This window comes from Heloderma suspectum, chromosome 9, assembly GCF_057233095.1.
Source record: "Heloderma suspectum isolate Gila_16-S chromosome 9, 16-S_ref, whole genome shotgun sequence".
Lineage (NCBI taxonomy): Eukaryota > Metazoa > Chordata > Lepidosauria > Squamata > Helodermatidae > Heloderma > Heloderma suspectum.
The window spans coordinates 7,492,453-7,514,285 of record NC_139466.1 but is presented as its reverse complement, the minus strand read 5'-3'; the positions used below and the strand labels follow the sequence as shown (position 1 = coordinate 7,514,285).

The window sequence follows — 21,833 nt, the reverse complement described above, 5'->3', positions numbered from 1 at the left end:
TCAGCTGGGAAATGGTTTTTTATTTATTTTTTTATTTATTGTTAAATTTATTAATCGCCCATCTGGCTGGTCACCCAGCCACTCTGGGCGATGTACAACATACAATAAAAACAGTTTAAAACAATAAAATTCTACAATAAAAACATTTTCTAAAATACCCTAACCCACCCCAAATGCCTGCCTGAACAACCACGTTTTTAATGCACGACGGAAGCTCATTAAAGAGGGGGCATGACGGAGTTCCCTAGGGAGGGAGGTCCACAGAGTGGGGGCCACCACAGAAAAGGCCCTCTCCCTCGTCCCCACCAGTGTAGCTAACCTGGCTGATGGGACAGAGAGAAGGCCATCCGAGGCTGATCTTGTTAAGCGGCCTGTCTGGTGCTGCTGGAGGCGCTCCTTAAGATAGGCTGGGCTGGAACCATATAGGGTTTTAAAGGTCAAAACCAACACCTTGAATTTGGCCCGGAAAACAACTGGTAACCAGTGCAACTCCTTCAGCACTGGAGTGATGTGATCTCGCCAGTGGCTGCCTTTAATCAGGCGAGCCGCCGTGTTCTGTACCAGCTGCAGTTTCTGAACCGTCTTCAAGGGTAACCCCATGTAGAGCGCATTACAGTAGTCTGAATGAGAGGAGACCAGGGCATATACTACCGATGGGAGCAGATGGTCGGGAAGGAGGGGGCGCAGCCGCCGTATCAGATGGAGTTGATACAGCGCTGTCCGGCTCACAGCTGATACCTGAGCCTCCATGGACAGCTGGGAGTCCAAAATGACCCCCAGGCTGCGGACCTGGTCTTTCAAGGGTAGCCGTACCCCATTCAACACCAGGTCAACATCCCCCAGCCTCCTCTTGTCTCCCACCAAAAGTACCTCGGTCTTGTCAGGGTTCAGCTTCAGCCTATTCCTCCCCATCCAGCCACTCACCGTCTCCAGACATTTGGACAGGGATTCTACGGCCATCCTTGGTGAAGATTTGAACGAGAGGTAGAGCTCGTGTCATCCGCATATTGATGACAATGCACCCCAAACCTCCTGATGATAGCCCCCAGCGTCTTCACATAGATGTTAAATAGCATCGGGGAGAGGATGGAACCCTGTGGCACCCCACAAGTAAGTGGCCACGGGTCCGAAACCTCCTCTCCCAGTGCTACCCCCTGGTACCTGCTGGAGAGGAAGGACCGGAACCACCGCAATACGGTGTCCCCGATGCCCAACCCCTCCAGGCGGTCCAGGAGGATACCGTGGTCAACGGTATCGAAAGCCGCTGAGAGGTGGAGGAGAACAAGGAAGGAGCATTCACCCCTATCCAGAGCCCTCCTCATATCATCTACCAAGGCGACCAAGGCCGTTTCTGTCCCATGCCCAGGCCTGAAGCCCGACTGAAATGGGTCTAGATAATCAGTTTCTTCCAAGTGTGCCTTCAACTGCACCGCCACCACCCGCTCAATCACCTTGCCCAAAAATGGCAGATTTGAGACTGGGCGAAAGTTGTTCAGAACTTGAGGATCCAAGGAGGGCTTCTTTAAGAGCGGTCTTATCACTGCCTCCTTGAGGGCTGATGGCATCACTCCCTCCTCAAGGGAGGCGTTCACCACCGCCTTGATCCCCTCACCCAGTCTCTCTCTGCAGCTCATAATGAGCCAAGATGGGCAAGGATCAAGTAAGCAGGTGGTCCGCCATACCGATGAAAGCACCTTGTCCACTTCATCAGGAGGAAGAAGCTGGAACCGATCCCACAAAACCGGTTTGCCACAGGCCGCCTCTCCCTCACTAACTGTATCTGCAGCGTGCAGAGTAACACATCTAATCTGATCAATTTTATCTGCAAAGTGCCTTGCCAAGGCCTCACAGGAGGCCTTAGAATGCTCCAGTGGATCCGGAGCCACAGGACCGACCAGGCTCCGGACCACTTGGAACAGTCTCCTGGGACAGCACTCTGCAGACACGATGGAGGCAGCATAATATTCCTTTTTTGCTGCCTTCACCGCCATGTGATAGGCTGAAGATACAGCTCTAGCCCGTGTCTGATCGTCTTTGGAGCGAGACTTCCGCCACCGGCGCTCTAGCCGTCTCACCTCCTGTTTCAGAGCTCGTAACCGCGGATTGAACCATGGTGCAGTCCGAGCCCTGTTCAGGGGGAGAGGGCGTTTCGGAGCCACCTGATCTAATGCCCCAGTGATTGCGGCATTCCAGCCACCCACCAGGGTCTCGACCGAGTGGCCGTTGGCATGCGCCAGAGAATCCCCAAGCGCGTTCAGGAATCCATTTGGATCCATAAGACGCCTGGGGCGGACCATTTTAATGGGTCCTCCACCCCTGCGGAGGGGTTGTGGAACCGAGAAGTCCAACGTCACCAGATAGTGATCTGACCATGACAAGGGGGTGGTGGATATACCCCCAACTTCCAGATCACTCCCCACTTCTCCAGAAACAAACACAAGGTCTAGTGCATGACCAGCTACATGGGTGGGCCCAGTTAGAATATGGTGCAGCTCCCAGGAGGCCATGGTCTCCATGAAGTCCCGAGGTGCTCCTGTGAGGATGGCCTCCGAATGTACGTTGAAGTCCCCCAACACCAGTAAGTTAGGGGACTGTACACGCACATCAGAGACCACCTCAAGCACCTCGGCCAGGGAGTCAGTCGTGCAGCGGGGTGGACAGTACACGAGCAGAATCCCCAGACTGCCCTTCGGGCCCAACCTCCAGTACATGCACTCAGCAACCTTGGTCTCCCGGAGAGGGGGTCTGGTGAAGACCAAGGACTCTCTGTAGATAACAGCTACTCCCCCTCCCCGATCCCCAGCCCTCGGCTGCTGTGCATACGAAAATCCAGCTAGACACATGGCTGCAAGGGTTGGAGCAGCAGCCTCGGCCAGCCAGGTCTCCGTAATACATGCCAGGTCTGCACCCTCATCCAGGATCATGTCATGGATGAGGGAGGTTTTCTGGGTAACAGACCTGGCATTGCAGAGCAGCAAACGAAGGCCAGAAGACGGGGTCATGCCTCCCCCAGCCATCCTTTGGCTCTGGACAGGCCCGGAGCAAGGGACAGATATTACACATCTCTCCCTTGTTCCCCTTACCTGGCATGGCCTGCCCCTAGCGCTCCGCCAGCGCCTGCCGCCCAGCCTCGGTATCTTCTGGCCCCCAACACTCCCCCCACTGCCTCCATCAGGTGGACACATGCCCCCTCGCTCCCGCCTATCAGGCAGGCTACCCACCCCTAAAACCACAACAAAATCCCCCAGGAAAAACACACACACACACACACACACACACACACCAATTAAAAAGCGCTTCTCTTACTCTCCGGCCAATCCTTCACTCAACGTAATTTTGTGAGGCTGCATTTTGCCTTTTAGAAAGTGCTGTCTTGCACACACAGATTGTGTGTAGTGTATAGTTTGCTGGCATTGGTGAAGCTTAGTTCCTGGGCTCGTCAAGCAAACTGTTTTGACTTAAACTCAAAACTTTGGTGTGCTGTTGAAGAGATTTCTGAGAGTAATGTTTGAAAGTACTTCCCAGCCTATGGATGCAAAATTTGCATAGTGTGGAGGCCGAGAAATGCCAGTGGGGGAGTGTGGATTCTAAATGGAGATACCTTGGAAGGATTTTCCCTTAGGCAGTGCCCACCTATTTTTATTTTAATCTTCCTCTGTGCAGTTGAAAAGGGTTTGCATGGAAGTAAACAAGAAGGTCATTTGACACAAGAAATTTCTTGGCCCTACATCACATACGGTGGCAAGGCCTTCATGTGTGGAAACTCCTGATCCAACGCTGGATGCTCCTGAGAGTTAACCGGTCCAAAGTTCCAGACAATGATAGATGTCTGGATGCAATAGGGCTATTTTTAACTACCCCCCCCCCCAGCAATAGGAGGAAAAGCCTTCCTAATTTTTTTTTGGTTGTGAGCAACTTTTTCCATATAAGAGATGCATGGATGTTGAGAAACGTTGGTCTGTGTATTGGAACGGACATATAAAATGCTTTGGAACATTAGCCAATCTGAAACTAGCTGCTTTAAGTAGGTCACAGTAAAAAAATACCTTGAAAAGTTCTTTCCTGATCTTCTGAATCCTCCTTTATTTTCCCATTGTTGGAGAAGGCATATCGGATGGGATGGGCTGCGAATCAGATCCAGTATGTTCTTGTCGGCTTTGCCTTTCTTTCTTTATAGGGGATTTTTCAAAAACCCCCAAAAGCTACCTAAACTTTTGGGGAACTTTTCCACACCAGCTTGCCTAAAAAGGGACACTTGAATGCACCCTCAGTTGCCCTGTGGTTGTTTGTTGCGAGGAAAGAACATTAAAAAGGCTTCTCCCCCAGTGCTCTCCAGAGCAGTTGGAAAACCTGTTGCAGAAGACGGCTCTCCCATTTGAGCTGGCTTGCTTGCTGGTCAGAGTTCCTGCGCCATGTCTCTCTGCCATCCTATACGTGGTAGGTGCCTATATGAGACAGGGCATTTTTGGTGGTAGAGCCAGGAGTGTGGACCTCCTTTCCCAAGGGTGTTCACTTGGCTCCCTCATTAGGAGGATTCAGCCAGCATCAAAACAGTGCCGCTGCTTCAATTTAACTCGGAAAGCTCTCCGAATGACGAATGGTTGCTTTGTTTCTCTCGTTGCTCTGCTGCCTATTGCGGTTTTGTTGTTTATGCTGTTGCACTGCATGACCGTTTTACTCTTGTTTTTATATTGTGTTAATTCCTCGTTTTATGTTGCTATTAACTGCTTTGTGGGTTCCCTATGGGATGGAGAGGCAGGAGATGAATGTTTTAAATGAATAAAATGGCTTAGCATTTAGAGAACGGATGAAAAGTAAATTGTGTGCCACCAACTCTTGACTCAAGATGTTCTGTAATTCAGGAAAGCAATAATTACTGCTCATGTAGGATATAATTGGCAAACTGCGTTATTTCCATTGAAGGCTGTAACAGAAGACAGCCTGGAGGGTGGAAAATCTGTATGACGTTTTTGAAAACATCACAGACTTACCCAGAGGTTCACACTGACCATAAGGGCACCCATGGAACTCCTGGAGAACACAGGTTTCAGGTTTCTTCATGGCTTCTAATGTTGGGAGCAACTCTCAAGAATGTGCAAAGAGCTGCCCCCACCGTCCAGCAAACGGCCCAAACTTTTGTGCACAGAGGACCTCCTTGTTTGCAAGGAGCCTCGGGAGCACGCAGAATTCCGCAAGTGTGGAAGTGTGTTTTCCCAATGTGTTTCCCAAATGATGACTAGATGACTTAATGACTCTCTTCCTCCCCTGTCTTGTAGCTTGTCGGGGAAGAGAAGCGCGTCGGCACGCGGACCATCCTTGTTGGCCACCGCCAAGTTTCCGAAACGGAGGCGTACGTTCCTCAGAAATTCTGCTGCAACCAAATAGTCTCATCCAAGGTACGTTTGCTCTGTTAATGTAGCCACAGGGGCGGCGTGCGAGCTCTTGATGTTTCGTACGAACACTGCAACTGTGGTTTAATTGCTACATGGTTCCTCCAACTTACCTCCCCACCACCCCATTTTATCCTTGAAGCAACCCTCTGGGTTAGCGTAGGCCAGCCTTCCTCTGCTGCCTGTGGATAATGGGAATTGTAGTCTGACACAGCCAGAGAGCACCAGGCTTACTTAGACTGAAAGGGACTGACTGACCCAAGAGAGCTTTATGGCTGAGTGGCGATTCAGCCACTGGTCACGACCCTGTCCTGGTTCAACACTCTAGTATACCACAAAAGCATTCCCCAACATGGCACTTTCCAGGCCTTCCAGCACATGTTGGATGGGCATGATGGGAGTTGCAGTCCAACACATCTCGAAGGCACCAGGTTGGGAAAGGCTGGTTGAGAGACTCGATCCATGATGCCTAATCTGGTCATTTTCAGGTTCTAGTCCTACTTCACACTAAACTCATGCTGTGGTTAATAGAAACACTGTCCTCTGTTACTTTTTTCATACCTATCTTGAACTTGGAAGCAACTTGGTTGACCATTAACCTTATGTCATGAGTGCCAAAGATCACGTGCAAGCAGTGTTCACTTTTTAAAAAAGCTTACTGTTCGTTTTTTAAGCTTACCATTTGTTAACTTGTAATTTTGTATCTCCAAGTATTTAGCAAAGGTTAGGTTATTAATAAAAGTAATAAAGGTATTAAGTTATTAAGTTATTAATAGCTGTGGATTATTTTTGATGTTTATCCATCTGATGTACACATTTTGCAGCTATTTAGCAACCATGGCTGTTTTAACTTACTAAAGATAAAATCTTCGCTATTTTAACTTACTAAAGATAAAATCTTATCATTAAACTGACTTTGTTGCCCAGTCTCACTGGGGGAAGTCCAGTTTTAGTATCACGTGGAACAAAAACTTCCATAGTTTTCTTTTTTGCATTCTTCCTTTTCGGCACAAAACAGTTGGTCTAAGATTTATTATTTTACTTTTACAAGTGGGATCTGCAGTAAAATATTGTAGAGTGGAGTTCTCCTGTTCAGTATTCCAGCTTCTCAGCTGTGCCCTTCTTCCAGGTTACCCCATTTTATTTGACCTGCTCTCCATTTTGGTTGTTGTTGTTTTTACCCCAACTGACACTCAGCTTTCTGCAGCCACTGAGCATGCTCAGTCTTCATTGAGCTTTGTGGGGGTGGGGTATTATTTCCCCCCTTACTCCTGCAAACCTTGGGGTTCCCCCAAGCATGCTGATACCTCCTTTTTTCTCAGAGGTCCTGTTTTTGGCTACAGTCCTGTTGGCACGCACCACCTGATTTCACTATTAATGGGAGTGATACCTTGCTTTTGCTCCCCACCCCCGAAGTATTGGAGTTGGTATACCAAGAGAACTGGGATGAAATACTCAGGCCTGCAATCAAATCTTTAACATTTGCCTCTTATCTGGCAGCATTTGAAATGATTGAATTGAAATGAGATTGAAATGAGAATTTGCTTCACTTTTAAAACTTCACCTTTGAAAAAACTGAAAAATGAATGTGCAGCAGACGAGTGACTGCATAGGCTGTGTGCGCTATCCCATTTGAATCTTTTATTATATTTACTGCTGCTGTGACTAGGAAGCCTGGCCTCATTGTGTTGAGCCATGAATGCAGAACAAAAGCCTCTCATTTTTCTAAAGCACAGGGGACAGGTGGCTGCTATAACTGGGCAAAAGGGAATCCCGCAAAACAACCTGGCAACCTCTGTGAGCAGTTGATATTCAAAGGATTCTGTACATCAAGTGCCATACATTTTGATGTGCTTTTGTGTGCCAGTCCAAGGGTGGATTCAAATAGCTGCTTCTTGGGCTCTGCGAAGTGTCCATTTGCAATTGTCACATGGTCTTATGAACTGGCTCAGTGCAAGCTGAACTTCCCTGCTGTCAGCAGGCTTGCTTTGGGGGGGCTTTCCAGGCATGGGGAGGTCAGTGCATGCTGGATTTGTTCCAAACATTGTCCTTTGAGTGGAGAATGTCTGGACTGAGCCATGAAGTGTGATTCAAGGGGATTGAGCCAGGGGTCTGAACAACATAGGTCAGCCTTCCCCAACCTGGCACCCTCCAGATGTGTTGGACTACAACTCCCAGAATCCCCCAGCCAGCATGCTGGCTGGGGGATTCTGGGAGTTGTAGTCCAACACATCTGGAGGGTGCCAGGTTGGGGAAGGCTGACCTAGAACCAGGGAAGGCTGACGTAGAACCAGGGAAGGCTATTTTTGACAAGCCAATGTCCTAGCCAGAGCAGGAAGCTTTTATAGCCTTTCCTGTCGGGAAAAGCCAGTGGCTAACTTCAGTGTGCAGAGCCACTCCTGAACTGTGGAAAACCTTATTGCCTAGTAAGGTGCATCGATTTATAATCCTGTTGGATCACTGCAGGGAGTGACTGAGTGTGGAGCCCCGGGTTCGTGGTTTTGGCCCTTGCAGCTCCTGCTAGTGGCGTAAGAGGGCAATGAAAGTTATAGTCTGAATTAGACCAAAGAAACAAAGCTAAGCCATGCACATGAACAAACTAGTTATGGCAACAGCTACCTTTGCCGAGTCTGTACTGCAGTTTGATTTGAGTGACTTAAAAAGGGGGTTGAATTCTTCCTTTGGCTAATTTATTACAAGGTAGCCGCTCTGTTCTCCAGGTTGGACAAAAATAACCACATACAAAATCTACACAGGCTTCCAGTCTTCCTTCAGGTGCCTCAACAGGAAGAGGCTTTATACTTTCCCAACTTTGGACGATGTTGTTGTTGCTCTCAATCTTGTTCATTGTTCATATTATTCCTAGCCATTCAGCAGTGTGTGAAAGGGCTGGAATAAACGTTAGGTTTGATTTGCTCTTGAACGCCTTTTTATGGAACTCATCATCATGTTGAGTGAGTACCTGCAGGTATCCATTTGGGCATTAGGACAGCTCAAAGCATCCCACCATATCTGCAGTCAGAAAAGTGTGGCGATGGGCTATTAACGCCAACTGGTTTGACCCACACATCCGCTTTAGAGCATCTTTATGGTACAACCCAAGCATTGCGAGTTGTTAGCCGGTCTTTCTTTTGGAAGATTCGATTTTCTCAGGGACTGACCACCCTTGTGCTCCTGGGTTAACATAATGTTCCTGCAAATTTTGGGCAACAAAGGAAGTTCTGACTTGCTGGTTTGCTCAAGAGGGAATAGCTTTGCATGCTGATTTCACAGGTTGGCTTCAGAGATCCTCGTAGTAAAGTTCTGAAACCTATAATAACATCCCTATACTGGGTGAACAGTAGCTTGTGAAGAGCAGAAATTGAGGGAGGGATGCGATTCTGGAGCTGCTGGCTAGTGGATGTCCCTTCTCATTGAGCATTGTTGAAGCATGTGAGAAGCAAGAGTTATTGAGAGGCCGTTGTGTGTCAAGGCCGTAGTCACCATGGCTCTGGAACAATATATTTAGCAGACTTGAAAATGTCGCATATCCTGTCATTTTGGGGAAGTAGCTTCCACTTCCAACATTGCATCCTGAAAGTGTTGCCTATACAGTAATACAGTCAAACACAGTTACTTTTCCTCACCGTTCCCAATCTTTTTCTATTTTATGTCTGGGGAGTGGGGGAGGGGGTGTCGCCTCTCCTCCTCCTCCTCCTCCAACATCTTTTTCTGGGACTTCTCATCTCTGACCCTGATAATTGAGTATTTGGATGTATGCCTTAAACATTTTGCAAATATTTATATGTATATTGATGGGAAAAGGAGAATGCATATTTCTCAGTGAGGATTGGCAGCTAAGCGAGTTCTTTACAGAGCCAGATACTTTCCCCCTTTCTCAAGTATGCCTGTGTGTGTGTGTGTGTGTGTGTGTGTGCCTTTTCACATTTTAAAAGCCTTATCAACCCCCTTTTGCAAAATGTATTGTTACTTTGTGAACTGGATGGACATATGAACTCATGGTATACCTCTTACCTTGGGTATGGTTGTACAGTCTTCAGATGATGTCTTTGTTGGTTGCATTGATGGTTCATACCTGCTTCTTTGCTTCTGTCCTGTAGTACACAGTCTGGAATTTTCTCCCAAAGAATCTCTTTGAACAGTTCCGAAGAATTGCCAACTTTTACTTCCTTATCATCTTCCTTGTACAGGTAAGGCCACTTTTGAAGAAGAAATGTGTCGGCAGATGGCTTGTGTTTTTGCTTTGTTTTTGTTTTTAGAAACCACAGCTTGAAATTTTTCAATGCTAAAATAATACTGTGCCTTAAGAATGAATGCGTGTCTAAGATTGTGGATGTGCATTTGCAAAACAAAATAACTGTTGCAATATTGGACCTTGTCAAAGATTATGTATTAATGATTGGTGACGTGTCTTAATGATCCATTTATGCTTATCTTAATGATCAGGGATGCACTCTCACCCACCCAACCCCCAATCTCTAATGAGGCACTAAAATGCCTCCCTGATCTGGGCAGGGACCGTATGAATGCAGAAGTAAGCATTTCTGCATGGGGCATTTCTAGCAGGATGGAAAAACAAAACACATAAATGTATGTACTGTGTTTGCTTCCTGATTCATTAGCCAGGGCTGCACATGAGGATCCCTTGTTTAAAAAGCAGAAATCCTGAAGATCAGCTGTTCTGGGGAGGGCATGTAGGGGGACTAGATTCGGCCTTCCTCCCATTCCTGCCAAACAGCTGATTGATGTTATTTCAGAAAGGGCGCTCTCCATGCAGCGTCAGCCAAATGGATGTACCCTGTTGGATCACAGCTTCTTTGGCAATGTATCTGCATTGGACTTCATATTGACGTTTCGGTTTTATCAAGTTAAAAGCAGTCGCTCTTGTAGATAAAGGAAAAAGACTTGACCCCTTTGTGTAGGTTTGAGCATTCCTCTGACTTTGCTAAATGGCGTGTGTTTAATTCACTGCTGCGGTGTTCATGACAACCACATTGTGTCAGCTCCGAAGATGAAATGCTTTGCCAGTGTGCATGCCATCCTTGTTAACATCGGGTTTGAGATGTTAACGATCTCTGAAGAAGTCGCTCTAGCGAATGAAAATGATAATGCTAAGACGGCATCATCGGTTAGACCCATACTCTAGATAACGGAAACCCTGTGCTTGAGCGATCAGGGTGGGTCCAAAATCTCAGAATTATGAATGGCCTCGCCACACAAAAGACGGTTGGTTGCTGCGTCCTATCGTGCTGCAGTTCAGCTTGCCAGGAGCAGCAAATAGCAGCCAGAATCTCCCAAATGCCTGTGGGGCTTTAACTTGGAACAGGTTAAAAGGAAGGCTATATTTAACTTGAAATAAATCAAAATAGTGCCACTAACCATGGATGTGGAGTTTTCACTCTCCCACTGCTGTGTGATAAGCATTGGGGGAAAATGTGTTTCTCCACATTTTTTTTCTTTCTTTAACCCTTTAATGAGCATGTCTAGAAATGCCCGGAACACCTTACCAAAGATGAACTTCTCACAAGTGTCTTCCCCATGTCAGTTTGAGTTTATTGCTTGTAAAAGTTAAGGGTGTCGAATCTCTCACCATACTCATGAATATGCTTTGCCTTTTAAAAATGTACGTAATATGGCTTTCCCCCCATCTTCTCCAGGTCATAGTAGACACACCAACGAGTCCTGTCACGAGTGGACTTCCTCTTTTCTTTGTTATTACTGTCACAGCTATTAAGCAGGTACTTTCCTCCCCCCCTGCCACCCTCGCCCAGAAACAAAATAAGGGGGTAATTAATGTGGTGTTTTCTAAATCATAGGGGAGCAAACCTCTCCCACTCCTCCCATTATTTGACTTTATTTACTTTCTCTGTTACTTGGCCACTCTGATACCGTCTTACCCCATCAGGGTTATGAGGACTGGCTGCGGCACAGGGCCGACAAGGAGGTGAACAAAAGCACAGTCTTCGTGGTTGAAGACACCAAGCTTGTGAAGAAAGAGTGTGAAGGAATTAAGGTAACGGGGCAGCAGCGGGGGAGAGAATGGCTTTTGGGTTCCTTTGGAAGTTAGTGGGAAGCAAAGAATCTGAGCTCTAGGGAACCTATAACAACAACAAAAAGGCGGGGGGGAAACAGCACCAGAAACTTGCATTTGGACTGGAGATTTGGGCTTGATATGAAGCTCTTGACTCCTCTGGCTGTTTCCACAATTAGGAAGCCTTTATGCAAACAAGTTGGCTGTTTCATCCACCTTGTCCTAACTCTTAAAATGTTTATAAGCCTTGTATTTACCAATTCACCTGATAGCCATAGGTAGGGATGTATGGACTGTGTGAAATCTGCTCCATCAGTGTTTCGCTGATTGTCAGGCACCTTTCATTCCATCATCCACCCACAGACGGGTGCAATATTTTTTCCCGTCATGCAGAGAAATACGCAAATAATTCCTTAAGAGGTTTCATAACAATTTACATAATTTCTCTTCATACATAACATTTAGCATATCGCCCCCCATTCCATTCTACTTTTCCTCAGCAGAAACTTGCGTATATTCCTACAAATAAATACGTGTAAAATTCAGGAAAGTTGGTGGCGGGGGGGAGATCCGAAAGTCCACGGGCTCCGCACGGCCTGTGGGGAACACTCCGCAGTACATTCCACAGGCCGGATTCTTAGAAATCCGAGCTCAGTTTAGTCTGTCTCGAATTTCTCCAGCATCCCTACTCAGGTGACCACCTCACTCTGCATAATGGTAGGCCTGGCCCTGCATCCAGTACACCATATTTGATCTCACCAACTTAAACATCTACGCTTCCTTTGCTTTATGTTAAGTTTCCCTTTGATCATAGGAAAGGATAGATACAATGCCCCAGTCTTTCTCCCAAACTGCATCAAAGATAAGTGCAGACCCATTTGCATCCTTTTCTTGTAAGTAGGGATGCTTCTAGACTCTGGCTTTGCTAAATTCCTCCCCAGATGTGGAGGCCCCACTTTGCCAGATCTGCTTACCAGAGCAGTTCTACCTTCACTTTACAGCTCTGTTTGGACATAACATTAAACCGCACCTTGGTGTTACATCGGGGTGGGCAACTGGTGGCCCTCCAGATGTTTTGGCCCAGAGCTCCCATGATCCTTTACCAATGGCTATGCTGGCTAGGGCTGATGGGAGTTGTAGGCCAAGACATCTGGAGGGCCATCAGTTGCCCACCCCTGCGTTACAGGGTGAGTGAACAGGCTGGCGGAGGAGACACAGGTCCTCCATCAGTCCACCTGGTAGAAAGCTTTTTTTTAGTAGCCTGCTAAAGACTGGTAGCCGGCATTTCAGTCCTGGCTGTGGAAGAAGGGCTACTAGCATCTTAGCAGGCTAGTAACCTGTGGGCTTATTTACAAGGCTGTGCTATTCACATCCAAATCTGTCAAGCCTAGTTTTTAAAGTAGGTTTCCGATTCTGATTTAGAGGCGCATGATGGATGCAGTGGCGAACTTACTGGTTTGTCCAGACGAAGGAGTAAGGGAGAGAATGGGAGAAGGTGAGGGGAGGAGGAAGTGCTTGAGCCCCAGGAATGGTCAGTTTGGCTAAACATAAGAGCAGAGTCAAAGATAACAGAGCATGAGCAAAGTTCAACCCAGTTTGCCATGCAGTAGGCAAGGAAGGCTTTCAGAGGTAAAAATACTTTGCCTACCAACAGAAGTTAGGCAAAGAGGTTTCCAGGTAGGCCTCCCTAAGCAGGTGATTTAAGGGGGCAAGAACCACCATGGAGAAAACCCCACTCCGTACCCTGTTTGACCATGCCATTGTAAATCCAGGGTCCATTTTACCAAGGAATGGGGAGGAATATGTACAGCACCTTTACTACACGTAGTTGTTGTTTTTTAACGGTGCAATATAATTGCTTGGTTTTGATTTTAAGGTTGGTGACATAGTAGAAGTGTCAGCGGATGAAACCTTTCCTTGCGATCTGATATTCCTGGCATCAAGTAGCAAGGATGGGTCCTGTTATGTCACTACAGCTAGTCTGGATGGAGAATCAAATGTCAAGGTAACAGAATGGGTAAACAGCACAGGCCGACCTGGACCCTTTTTATCTTTTCTAAGCTTTGACGACTAGGTAGCAAATTTGCATCTGGGCTTCAGCTTGCTGGTGGAGCTTTGCATGAGTCTGTGCATGTGTGTGTTTGTATTTTTATGTTATTTATTTATTACATTTCTATACTGCCCGATAGCCAAACCCCTCTGGGCAGTTGACAGCAATTAAAACCACAAAATACAACATAAAATACAATATAAAATTTAGTAGTTTAAAACTACAGTATAAAAGTAAAACCAAAATAAAACCTAGTAACAATGCAGAGGTTTAAAATACCATAACAGATTTAAAACAACAGAATTAAAAGACTAAAATGTATACTGCTCATCAATATGCGGATGACACGCAGCTCTACCTCTCATTCAAATCTTCACCAAGGTTGGCCGTAGAATCCCTGTCCAAATGTCTGGAGACGGTGAGTGGCTGGATGGGGAGGAATAAGCTGAAGCTCAACCCTGACAAAACCGAGGTACTTTTGGTGGGAGACAAGAGGAGGCTGGGGGATGTTGACCTGGTGTTGAATGGGGTACAGCTACCCTTGAAAGACCAGGTCCGCAGCCTGGGGGTCATTTTGGACTCCCAGCTATCCATGGAGGCTCAGGTGTCAGCTGTGAGCCGGACAGCGCTGTATCAACTCCATCTGATACGGCGGCTGCGCCCCTACCTTCCCGACCATCTGCTCCCATCGGTAGTACATGCCCTGGTCTCCTCTCGTTTAGACTACTGTAATGCGCTCTACGTGGGGTTACCCTTGAAGACGGTTCGGAAACTGCAGCTGGTACAGAACGCGGCGGCTCGCCTGATTAAAGGCAGCCGCCGGCGAGATCACATCACTCCAGTGCTGAAGGAGTTGCACTGGTTACCAGTTGTTTTCCGGGCCAAATTCAAGGTGTTGGTTTTGACCTTTAAAACCCTATATGGTTCCGGCCCAGCCTATCTTAAGGAGCGCCTCCAGCAACACCAGACAGGCCGCTTAACAAGATCAGCCTCGGATGGCCTTCTCTCTGTCCCATCAGCCAGGACAGCTAGACTGGTGGGGACGAGGGAGAGGGCCTTCTCTGTGGTGGCCCCCACTCTGTGGAACTCCCTCCCTAGGGAACTCCGTCATGCCCCCTCTTTAATGAGCTTCCGTCGTGCATTAAAAACGTGGTTGTTCAGGCAGGCATTTGGGGTGGGTTAGGGTATTTTTTAAAAAAAAATTTATGGTAAAATTTTATTGTTTTAAATTGTTTATGGTGGGTTGTACATCGCCCAGAGTGGCTGGGTGACCAGTCAGATGGGCGATTAATAAATTTAATAAATAAATAAATAAATACTGCTCCATACAGACAAACAAACCCCTTTAGCCCAGCCTTCTCCCTTGTTTGCTAATTTTATGTCAGGACTTTTTGGTAGTGAAGAGCATGCTGTTATGTGAGCCATACCATACAGAAGTGGTATGGCCCTGGCAGAGATGTGCTACCTCAGTGAGAACTAGGCCGCAGTCCTTCCCTTATGAATGACAAAGTTGTATCCAGTCCACAGCCTGTGGGAATAGAAGAGCAGCCCTGGGTCCATCATATCCAGTGTCCCATTGCCCATCTTGTCTACCCAGATGGAGTCCAGAAAGACTCCCAAGCAGGGCATGAAGGGAGTAGTTCTCCCCTTCTGTCCCTCCCCCACTCCCCGGCACATAACTGGCATTCAGTGGCTTCTTGTATCTGAACATGGATGTTCCATACAGTTGCGTCTAATAGCCATTGATAGACCTCTTCCTCCATGTGTTCCCTTTTAAAGTTATTTAAACCGGTGATCATTAATCAGGGCCGGCCCTTCCATTAGGCAGAGTGAAGCATTCTCCTCAGGTGGCAGATGCTGGGAGGCAGCAGCAAGTTGTTGGGGCCACGCGGCCTGACCTGCACTCCGCTAGCTTGCGACCTGCAGGTGCAGTGGAGGACGCTGTCCTATTGCCAGTGTTGAAGAAAGATTCAGCTGCCAGTCCAGTTGGCATTTTTAGGTGGAATGGGAGAGAGCACCATCTTGTTCTTTGCCTCAGGCAGCAAAATGTCTTGGGCCGGCCCTGTCATTACTCAATGAAATGTATGCATACATACATGCATTTTACTCCCCCACCCCCGCCCCCGCTACCAGTGAGCATTTTGCTTTCTTTATACCAGGGGTGGGCAGCTTGTAGCCCTCCAGATGTTTTTGACTACAACTTCCATCACCAATAGCTACTCTGGCAAGGGCTAATGGGAGTTGTAGGCCAAAACATCTCGACGGGCACAAGTGGCCTGCCCCTGCTATACACTGATACTTACATGACAGTGAATTTGTGCACAACTCTGACACGGCAATAGAATGTTGACCCCCTCCCCCATTTTACACACTCCTAACGTGCAAGTAAGCCGTGTCGGTTTCAGTTAAACTCGCCTCCAGTCATGTCTTGCCTCTTCAGGTTTTACGAGAACAAAATGCAACAGGATATGTGGTAGAGAAGGAATGCGTATAAAACACAATGAGCCCTTTTATGAGTCCCCAACGTGGAAACTATTTTAAATGTTCAGGACCTCTGAGCTCTGCCCCCAAGTTGTGAAATGTCAGGTTTACAAACGCCATGAATCATCTCCCGCCATTGATGCAACAGCTCTGTTTCTTACCCAGCTTGAAACAAGGGACATTTAGAAATAATGAGCTCGGGAAGCATTCTGGTGAGTTTTGTTTATGAAGATGGCTTACAGGAATGCATCTTGCTGACAGAAGTGGTTTACAGCTCTTGAGTAGTTTCTGGAAATAAAACCTCTTTAAAAGTGGTGAATTTTAGATTTTTTTTGGTTGTCTTTCTAATTTAAGTAGGAGAAAAATCCAATAGACATACCCAGAGATACTGAGAATAGCTCCTTTCTCTTCCTCCAACACTTAACTCTCTCACCTGATTACCTTAATGAGATCCTGGGTCAGCTCCCTGGAGGAGCCAGAACATCTGTTGAAACATCTGTGGCTTTTCATGGAATCTGGAGTTGCTGAACTGTTATTCTTCTCCAACAGCTCTGTGGAATCAACCCATTAAGACTGTTCTGTGACTTTGCTAAACGTGGAAATTATTGCTAGTGCAACCCTAACCACGTTGACTCAGAAGTAAATTTCTCTGAGATCAATTGGTCTTGGGATTGTAGCCCTGTGAAGAGGAAATGAGCTTCTTGTTTCGCAAGGAGAACTGTCTATAAAATCCAAACTGATTTCTGTATCATTGCTTCATAATGTACTGGACATAATTTGGTCCAAACTCTATTTGGGTTTTATAAAGTTAAATAACAGTATCCTCGCTTATAGTAGGTCTCTACAACCCTGCCTACTACAAGGGAATAAAGTTCATAGCCTGTAATTCACAGGCTGTGGACTGGTCTGCACAGTTACTGTAGAAATGGATGTACATATATACTTAGGTTGCATTTTACAATATTTATTAACAACAGCAAAAAAGCAAATATAGTCAGGACAATTGTAGAAATAAAATGGTACTGGTTGAGAAAGTTAGCCATGCTGGGAGTTGTTGGACTTTTTTCTGTCTAAATATGCATGGGATTGGACCTTTAAAATGAGGAAAAAACTGCACAAAAGCCAGGAAATGGCCAAACAATTGGTGGTCAGGGAAAAGGGGGTGGAGCCAGTGGAAGGGGCATGGTCTTCTGAAACTCTGCACCCTTGCTTTACCCAGTTACAACTTTTTGCTAGCAGAGGTGACTTGCTGCCCGAAGTGATCCAACCCAGTATCTTCTTTTTACTTTTATAATTTCACACTTGAACATGATCTGTGATGTGACCTGTTAGTGTAGTCCTTTACTGCCACCTCTTTGCATCTCTCGATACCTCTCCTTTACGTCACCTGTTGCCCTTTCTCCTAATAAACTTTATCCACTGAAAATCTCCTAAATTGTACTCTGGCTGTGTTCATGTACCCCACTCTTAACCACAAGATGGCACATCATTCTACCATCTGCTGTAGTCTGCTTACAAACCACAAAGCTAATACTTTGCTGTCTGGTGACTTCATGTACCTTTATGCTAGTAGCTATTTCCCTTTTTCGGCATCAGAGTCACTACTTCTTCTTTTAAATTCTCTTTTTTTACTTAAGGCTGGAGGCTTTTTATTTATAAAAGCTGCTAACTTTGGTCAAACTAAACGTATATATGCTAACCTATGTTTATTTTATGGGTGTTGATTCCCTACAGTATAAATAGTTTAGCATGCATATCTATTGTGTTGATAGATCTTAAAACAAAACAAAACAAAAAAAACGGCAGCACATCCGTCTCACTTCATAGCCTAAAGCGCTCTCACGGTGGCTTACCGATAACATTAAAAACCAAGCAATAAAATTACATTATATACAATGAAAGCAAACTGTCCAAAATGGCTAAAACACAGATTAAAAGCAATTTGCGGCAGCATTTTCAGCAGCAAGACTACAGAGGAGTTCTGTAACTAGTTAAAAATCACACACCATGAGAAAACACTCTCTGAGGACGTTAAACAGTTGCTTACCAGTTTTCTATTTCTGTCCCTCTCTAGACTCACTACACTGTGCAGGATACTGCCAAACTCTGCACTTGCCAAGACATAGGCCTTCTTACTGCCACAATAGAATGTGAACAGCCTCAGCCAGACCTCTACAGGTAAGTTGTGGAACTTCGGTCGACTGTCTGAGCTGTCCACCGCTCTTGTGTCTTGCCCTGACACTGGCAAATGTTTGAAACTCGGGGTGTGGTGGGCTCTGCTTTGCCTGTATGGATTGCCTTCATATGATTTGATTTGATTTACTACATTAGTAACCAGCTACAAGCTGGATTCTTACTGCATCCTGGGAGACCAGATAGCCAGGAACTCCATAGGCCTCTTCTGGCTGGGATCATGAACATAGGAGTCTGCTTTATACAGAATCAGACCATTGGCCCATCTAGCTTATTATTGCCTGCATTGGCTGCCAGTCCATGTCCAGGCCTGATTCAAAGTGCTGGTGTTAACATTCAAAGCCCTAAACGGCTTGGGGCCAGGTTTTCTGAAGGATCGCCTCCTCCTTTATGTGTCTGCCTGGACCCTAGGATCATCTTCAGGGTCCTCCTTCGGAGGCCCTTGCCAAAGGAAGTGAGGCAGGTGGCTACCAGGAAGAGGGCCTTTTCTGCTGTGGCACCCTGGCTGTGGAATTAACTCCTTAGAGAGGTTCACCTGGCGCCCACATTGTACTCCTTTTGGTGCCATGTGAAGACCTTTTTTTAGTTAACCAGCATTTTAGCATTCTAGTCTTTTAGCTCTGCTGTTTTAAATCAGTATTTTAAATTTATGGATTGCTGCTAGGCTCTATTCTGGTTGTACTTTTACGTTGTAGTTTTAAGCTTTCATATTTTATATTGCTTTTGACGGTACCTTGTGCTTTTAATTTTTGTGAATCGCCCACAGAGCTTCGACTATGGGGTGGTATAGAAATGTAATCAATACAGTGCAATACTAAGTGGGCAGAAGGTAGATTTGCATATGGTTTGGACTTCAAATCCCAGAAGCACCTGCCAGAAAGGCCAGTGGCCAGGAATGCTGGGAGTTGAAGTCCAAAACCTCTGGAGACCTGCTTTCTGCCCACCCACACTGGCTAGCAACAGTTCTCAGATGAAGGCCTTTCTCAGCCCTACAAGCTGATGCTGGGAACTGAACATAGAACCTTCTGCATGCAAACTATGTGCTCTACTACTGAGCTATGGCCCATCCCAAGAGAGGATTTCTTCTCTTTATGAGGATTTTTTAATGAAACATCCCTAAACCTAGCATTATTGTCTGCTTTACCCTGAATGGGAAAGTCAGCTATGCTTTGGCTTATCCTGGATCAGTTACCCATAGGCTAATTTTGAGCAAGTCCTTTTTCCATTAGTTCGCCTGACCCAGATGCCACATTTCCCCTCCCATTGGCCTGCTATTGATTCTCCCTCCCTTTTTACTCCCCCCCGCTCCCCAATGTGTCATGACTTTACCTTTTCAGGTGTTTTCCTAATTCTTAACCAGCACCTACCAATTGTAATTGCTTGATAGTGTATTTAGTAAATGCTGGAAACAGTGCTGGGTTGCAGGATGATGGGAAGTAGTTTCTAAAATAAATGTCTTTATTGAATACAATCACGATAAATTTGCCCTTCGGCGCTCCTCTCCCTTTGTCGCTTGTCTGGCATGGAATGTTACTATTTTTTTTTTTAACTCGCCTGTTGGTAAATAGCCTGCTGGACCGCTCTTGTTGAACATACCTTTTTAGAGCTGTTCTCTCCAAGCAGGGCCTGCCCACGGGGTTGCTTGCCCGCTTGTCTTCCCCTCTGCCTCCGTGTTCATTTATATTTGCAGTGGCTCTCGTGCAAATACAAGCAGCGCTTAAACATCCTCTTCTGTGTATCTCTGATTACAGGTTTGTGGGCAGAATTAACATCTGCAAGGGTGACCGAGAGCCAGTTGCCAGGTTCGTCAGCTGTTTTGCTTGTTCAGTGTTGTTCTGCCTTATTGACTGGGGCTTGTGTTTCATAATTAACTACCTGGCCTCTTGTCTCCTAAAGGATATTGCTGACATCAATCGGCTTGATGTCTGGCCTCGCTTTCTCTCCCTCCTCCTCCCTCAATTTTACACGTTCCCCTGTACCAGTGCTCCATATTCTTGTAATAGTGGCTTCATATTCTTGTCTTGTTTTGAATAACTCACCCCACCACACCCCTGCCATCACCCTGCCTTGGCTGCCATTTTCTGAAGGCTTCTCTTTTTTGCAAATGACCTAATAGTCCGACTTCATTTTAGAGCACTGGGTCCCGAGAACCTGTTGCTGAAGGGAGCGACGTTAAAAAACACTCGTAAGATCTACGGTGAGCAAGTTTTTGATTTTTTTCCTCTTTCCCAGTAAAAGTGTGTGTGTGTGTTCTGCACAAGGAATGTCTTAAGCTGCACTCCTATGCACACTTTCTCATTAGTGGGGTTTACTTCTGAGTAAATATGTGTAGGACCATGCTTCTAGGTGTTCCTAATGGCTGTTCCTTATCAATGATGACTTCATTTTTAGCCAGTATTCATCTTACTGTATAGTCAACCTGTTTGTTTATTATATTTGTTTTATCTTGCCCTTCCTCCAAAGGGCTCTGGTGGACTAAATGATTTTCCATCCCTCCTCCTTTCTGCCCTCATAACAGTGTTGTGAGGCAGGTTAAGCTGAGAGAGAGAGAGAGAGAGAGAGAGAGAGAGAAGTGGTGAGGGTGAGAGGGGATTTGAATATGGGGACTCCCCAGTCTTAAACCCAACTATCCAACCCCAGTCTACACTCATGTCTACATAACAATGGACTGTGCCATTATAGGTCACGAATCTGAGGGTAAGTTCATCCCATGATGATTGTAGCATCAAGTGATGACTTGAATTGATGAGATGGCCAATGCAGGATAGACTTTGTATTTACTATTTGATCATTTCGATAGTTAAACAGTGGGACTTGCTACCACAAGATGTGGTGGTAGCCACCAACTCAGATGCCTTTAGATAGGGATTAGACATCTTTGTGGAGAATAAGGCTATCAATGACTGTTGGTCATGATGCTATATACTACTACATGCCTGTGAATATTAGTTGTCCAGGGAACAGCAGCCGGACAGGACTTGTGCCCCCCCACCCCCCGGGTTGATCACTGTGGGGAAATGGGATGCTGGAGTAGATGGACCTTTGGTCTGGTCCAGCAGAGCTCTTCTTAGGACCTGTTTCTCTTGCATTATGGCAAATCCAGTGCTTTGCAACGTGGGGCAGTTCCCACATTCAGCCGAGATGTACATGCATGTGTGGATCAGTCATTGAAAACCTTCCTTCCTAGGAAGGAGCAGGTGGGTGATGGTTCACAGGCCAGTTACTGATGGCTTTTATTTTGTAGGAGTTGCTGTCTATACCGGGATGGAAACCAAAATGGCCTTGAACTACCAAGGAAAATCTCAGAAACGCTCTGCAGTTGAAAAGTAAGCAAGCGTGCAGGGATTTTATTTAGTTAAAAACAAAATACACTGAATCCCTTTGATTCTGTGGTTGTTGTTGTATAAATGGATAGTGTTTGAATGGATAGTCTCTTCGACCCCCGGAACTTGTCCACCCCTGATTTAGGGCTTTAAAGATTAACACTAACACTTTGAATTGAGTCCAGAAACAAATTGGTAGCAGTGCAGTAGATAATACATTCTGTACAGGCGGCCTTGGTTAGCAGAATGGCTGCTGCATTTTGTAACAGCTGAAGTTCCCAAACAATTTTCAGGGGCAGCCCTTTGCATAACGCAAGAGTTGATGCAAGTTTGGGGGGTGGGTGTTAATGGGTGTATCTCCCTTG

At 46.1% G+C, this 21,833-nt stretch overlaps 1 protein-coding gene across 3 annotated transcripts in view; it reads left to right on the top strand.

The window, feature by feature from the left end:
- The window catches only part of ATP11C (ATPase phospholipid transporting 11C (ATP11C blood group)), a 112,578-nt gene that overhangs the window by 42,326 nt on the left and 48,419 nt on the right, over positions 1–21,833 (top strand). For all 3 annotated transcript variants that reach the window (XM_084813671.1, XM_084813670.1, XM_084813672.1), the window contains exons 2-10: positions 5,277–5,396; positions 9,491–9,580; positions 11,048–11,128; positions 11,296–11,403; positions 13,298–13,426; positions 18,027–18,130; positions 19,897–19,947; positions 20,278–20,342; positions 21,390–21,471. In XM_084813671.1, the coding sequence (XP_084669797.1) occupies positions 5,277–5,396; positions 9,491–9,580; positions 11,048–11,128; positions 11,296–11,403; positions 13,298–13,426; positions 18,027–18,130; positions 19,897–19,947; positions 20,278–20,342; positions 21,390–21,471 (830 nt within the window). The remainder of the gene's footprint in view (positions 1–5,276; positions 5,397–9,490; positions 9,581–11,047; positions 11,129–11,295; positions 11,404–13,297; positions 13,427–18,026; positions 18,131–19,896; positions 19,948–20,277; positions 20,343–21,389; positions 21,472–21,833) is intronic.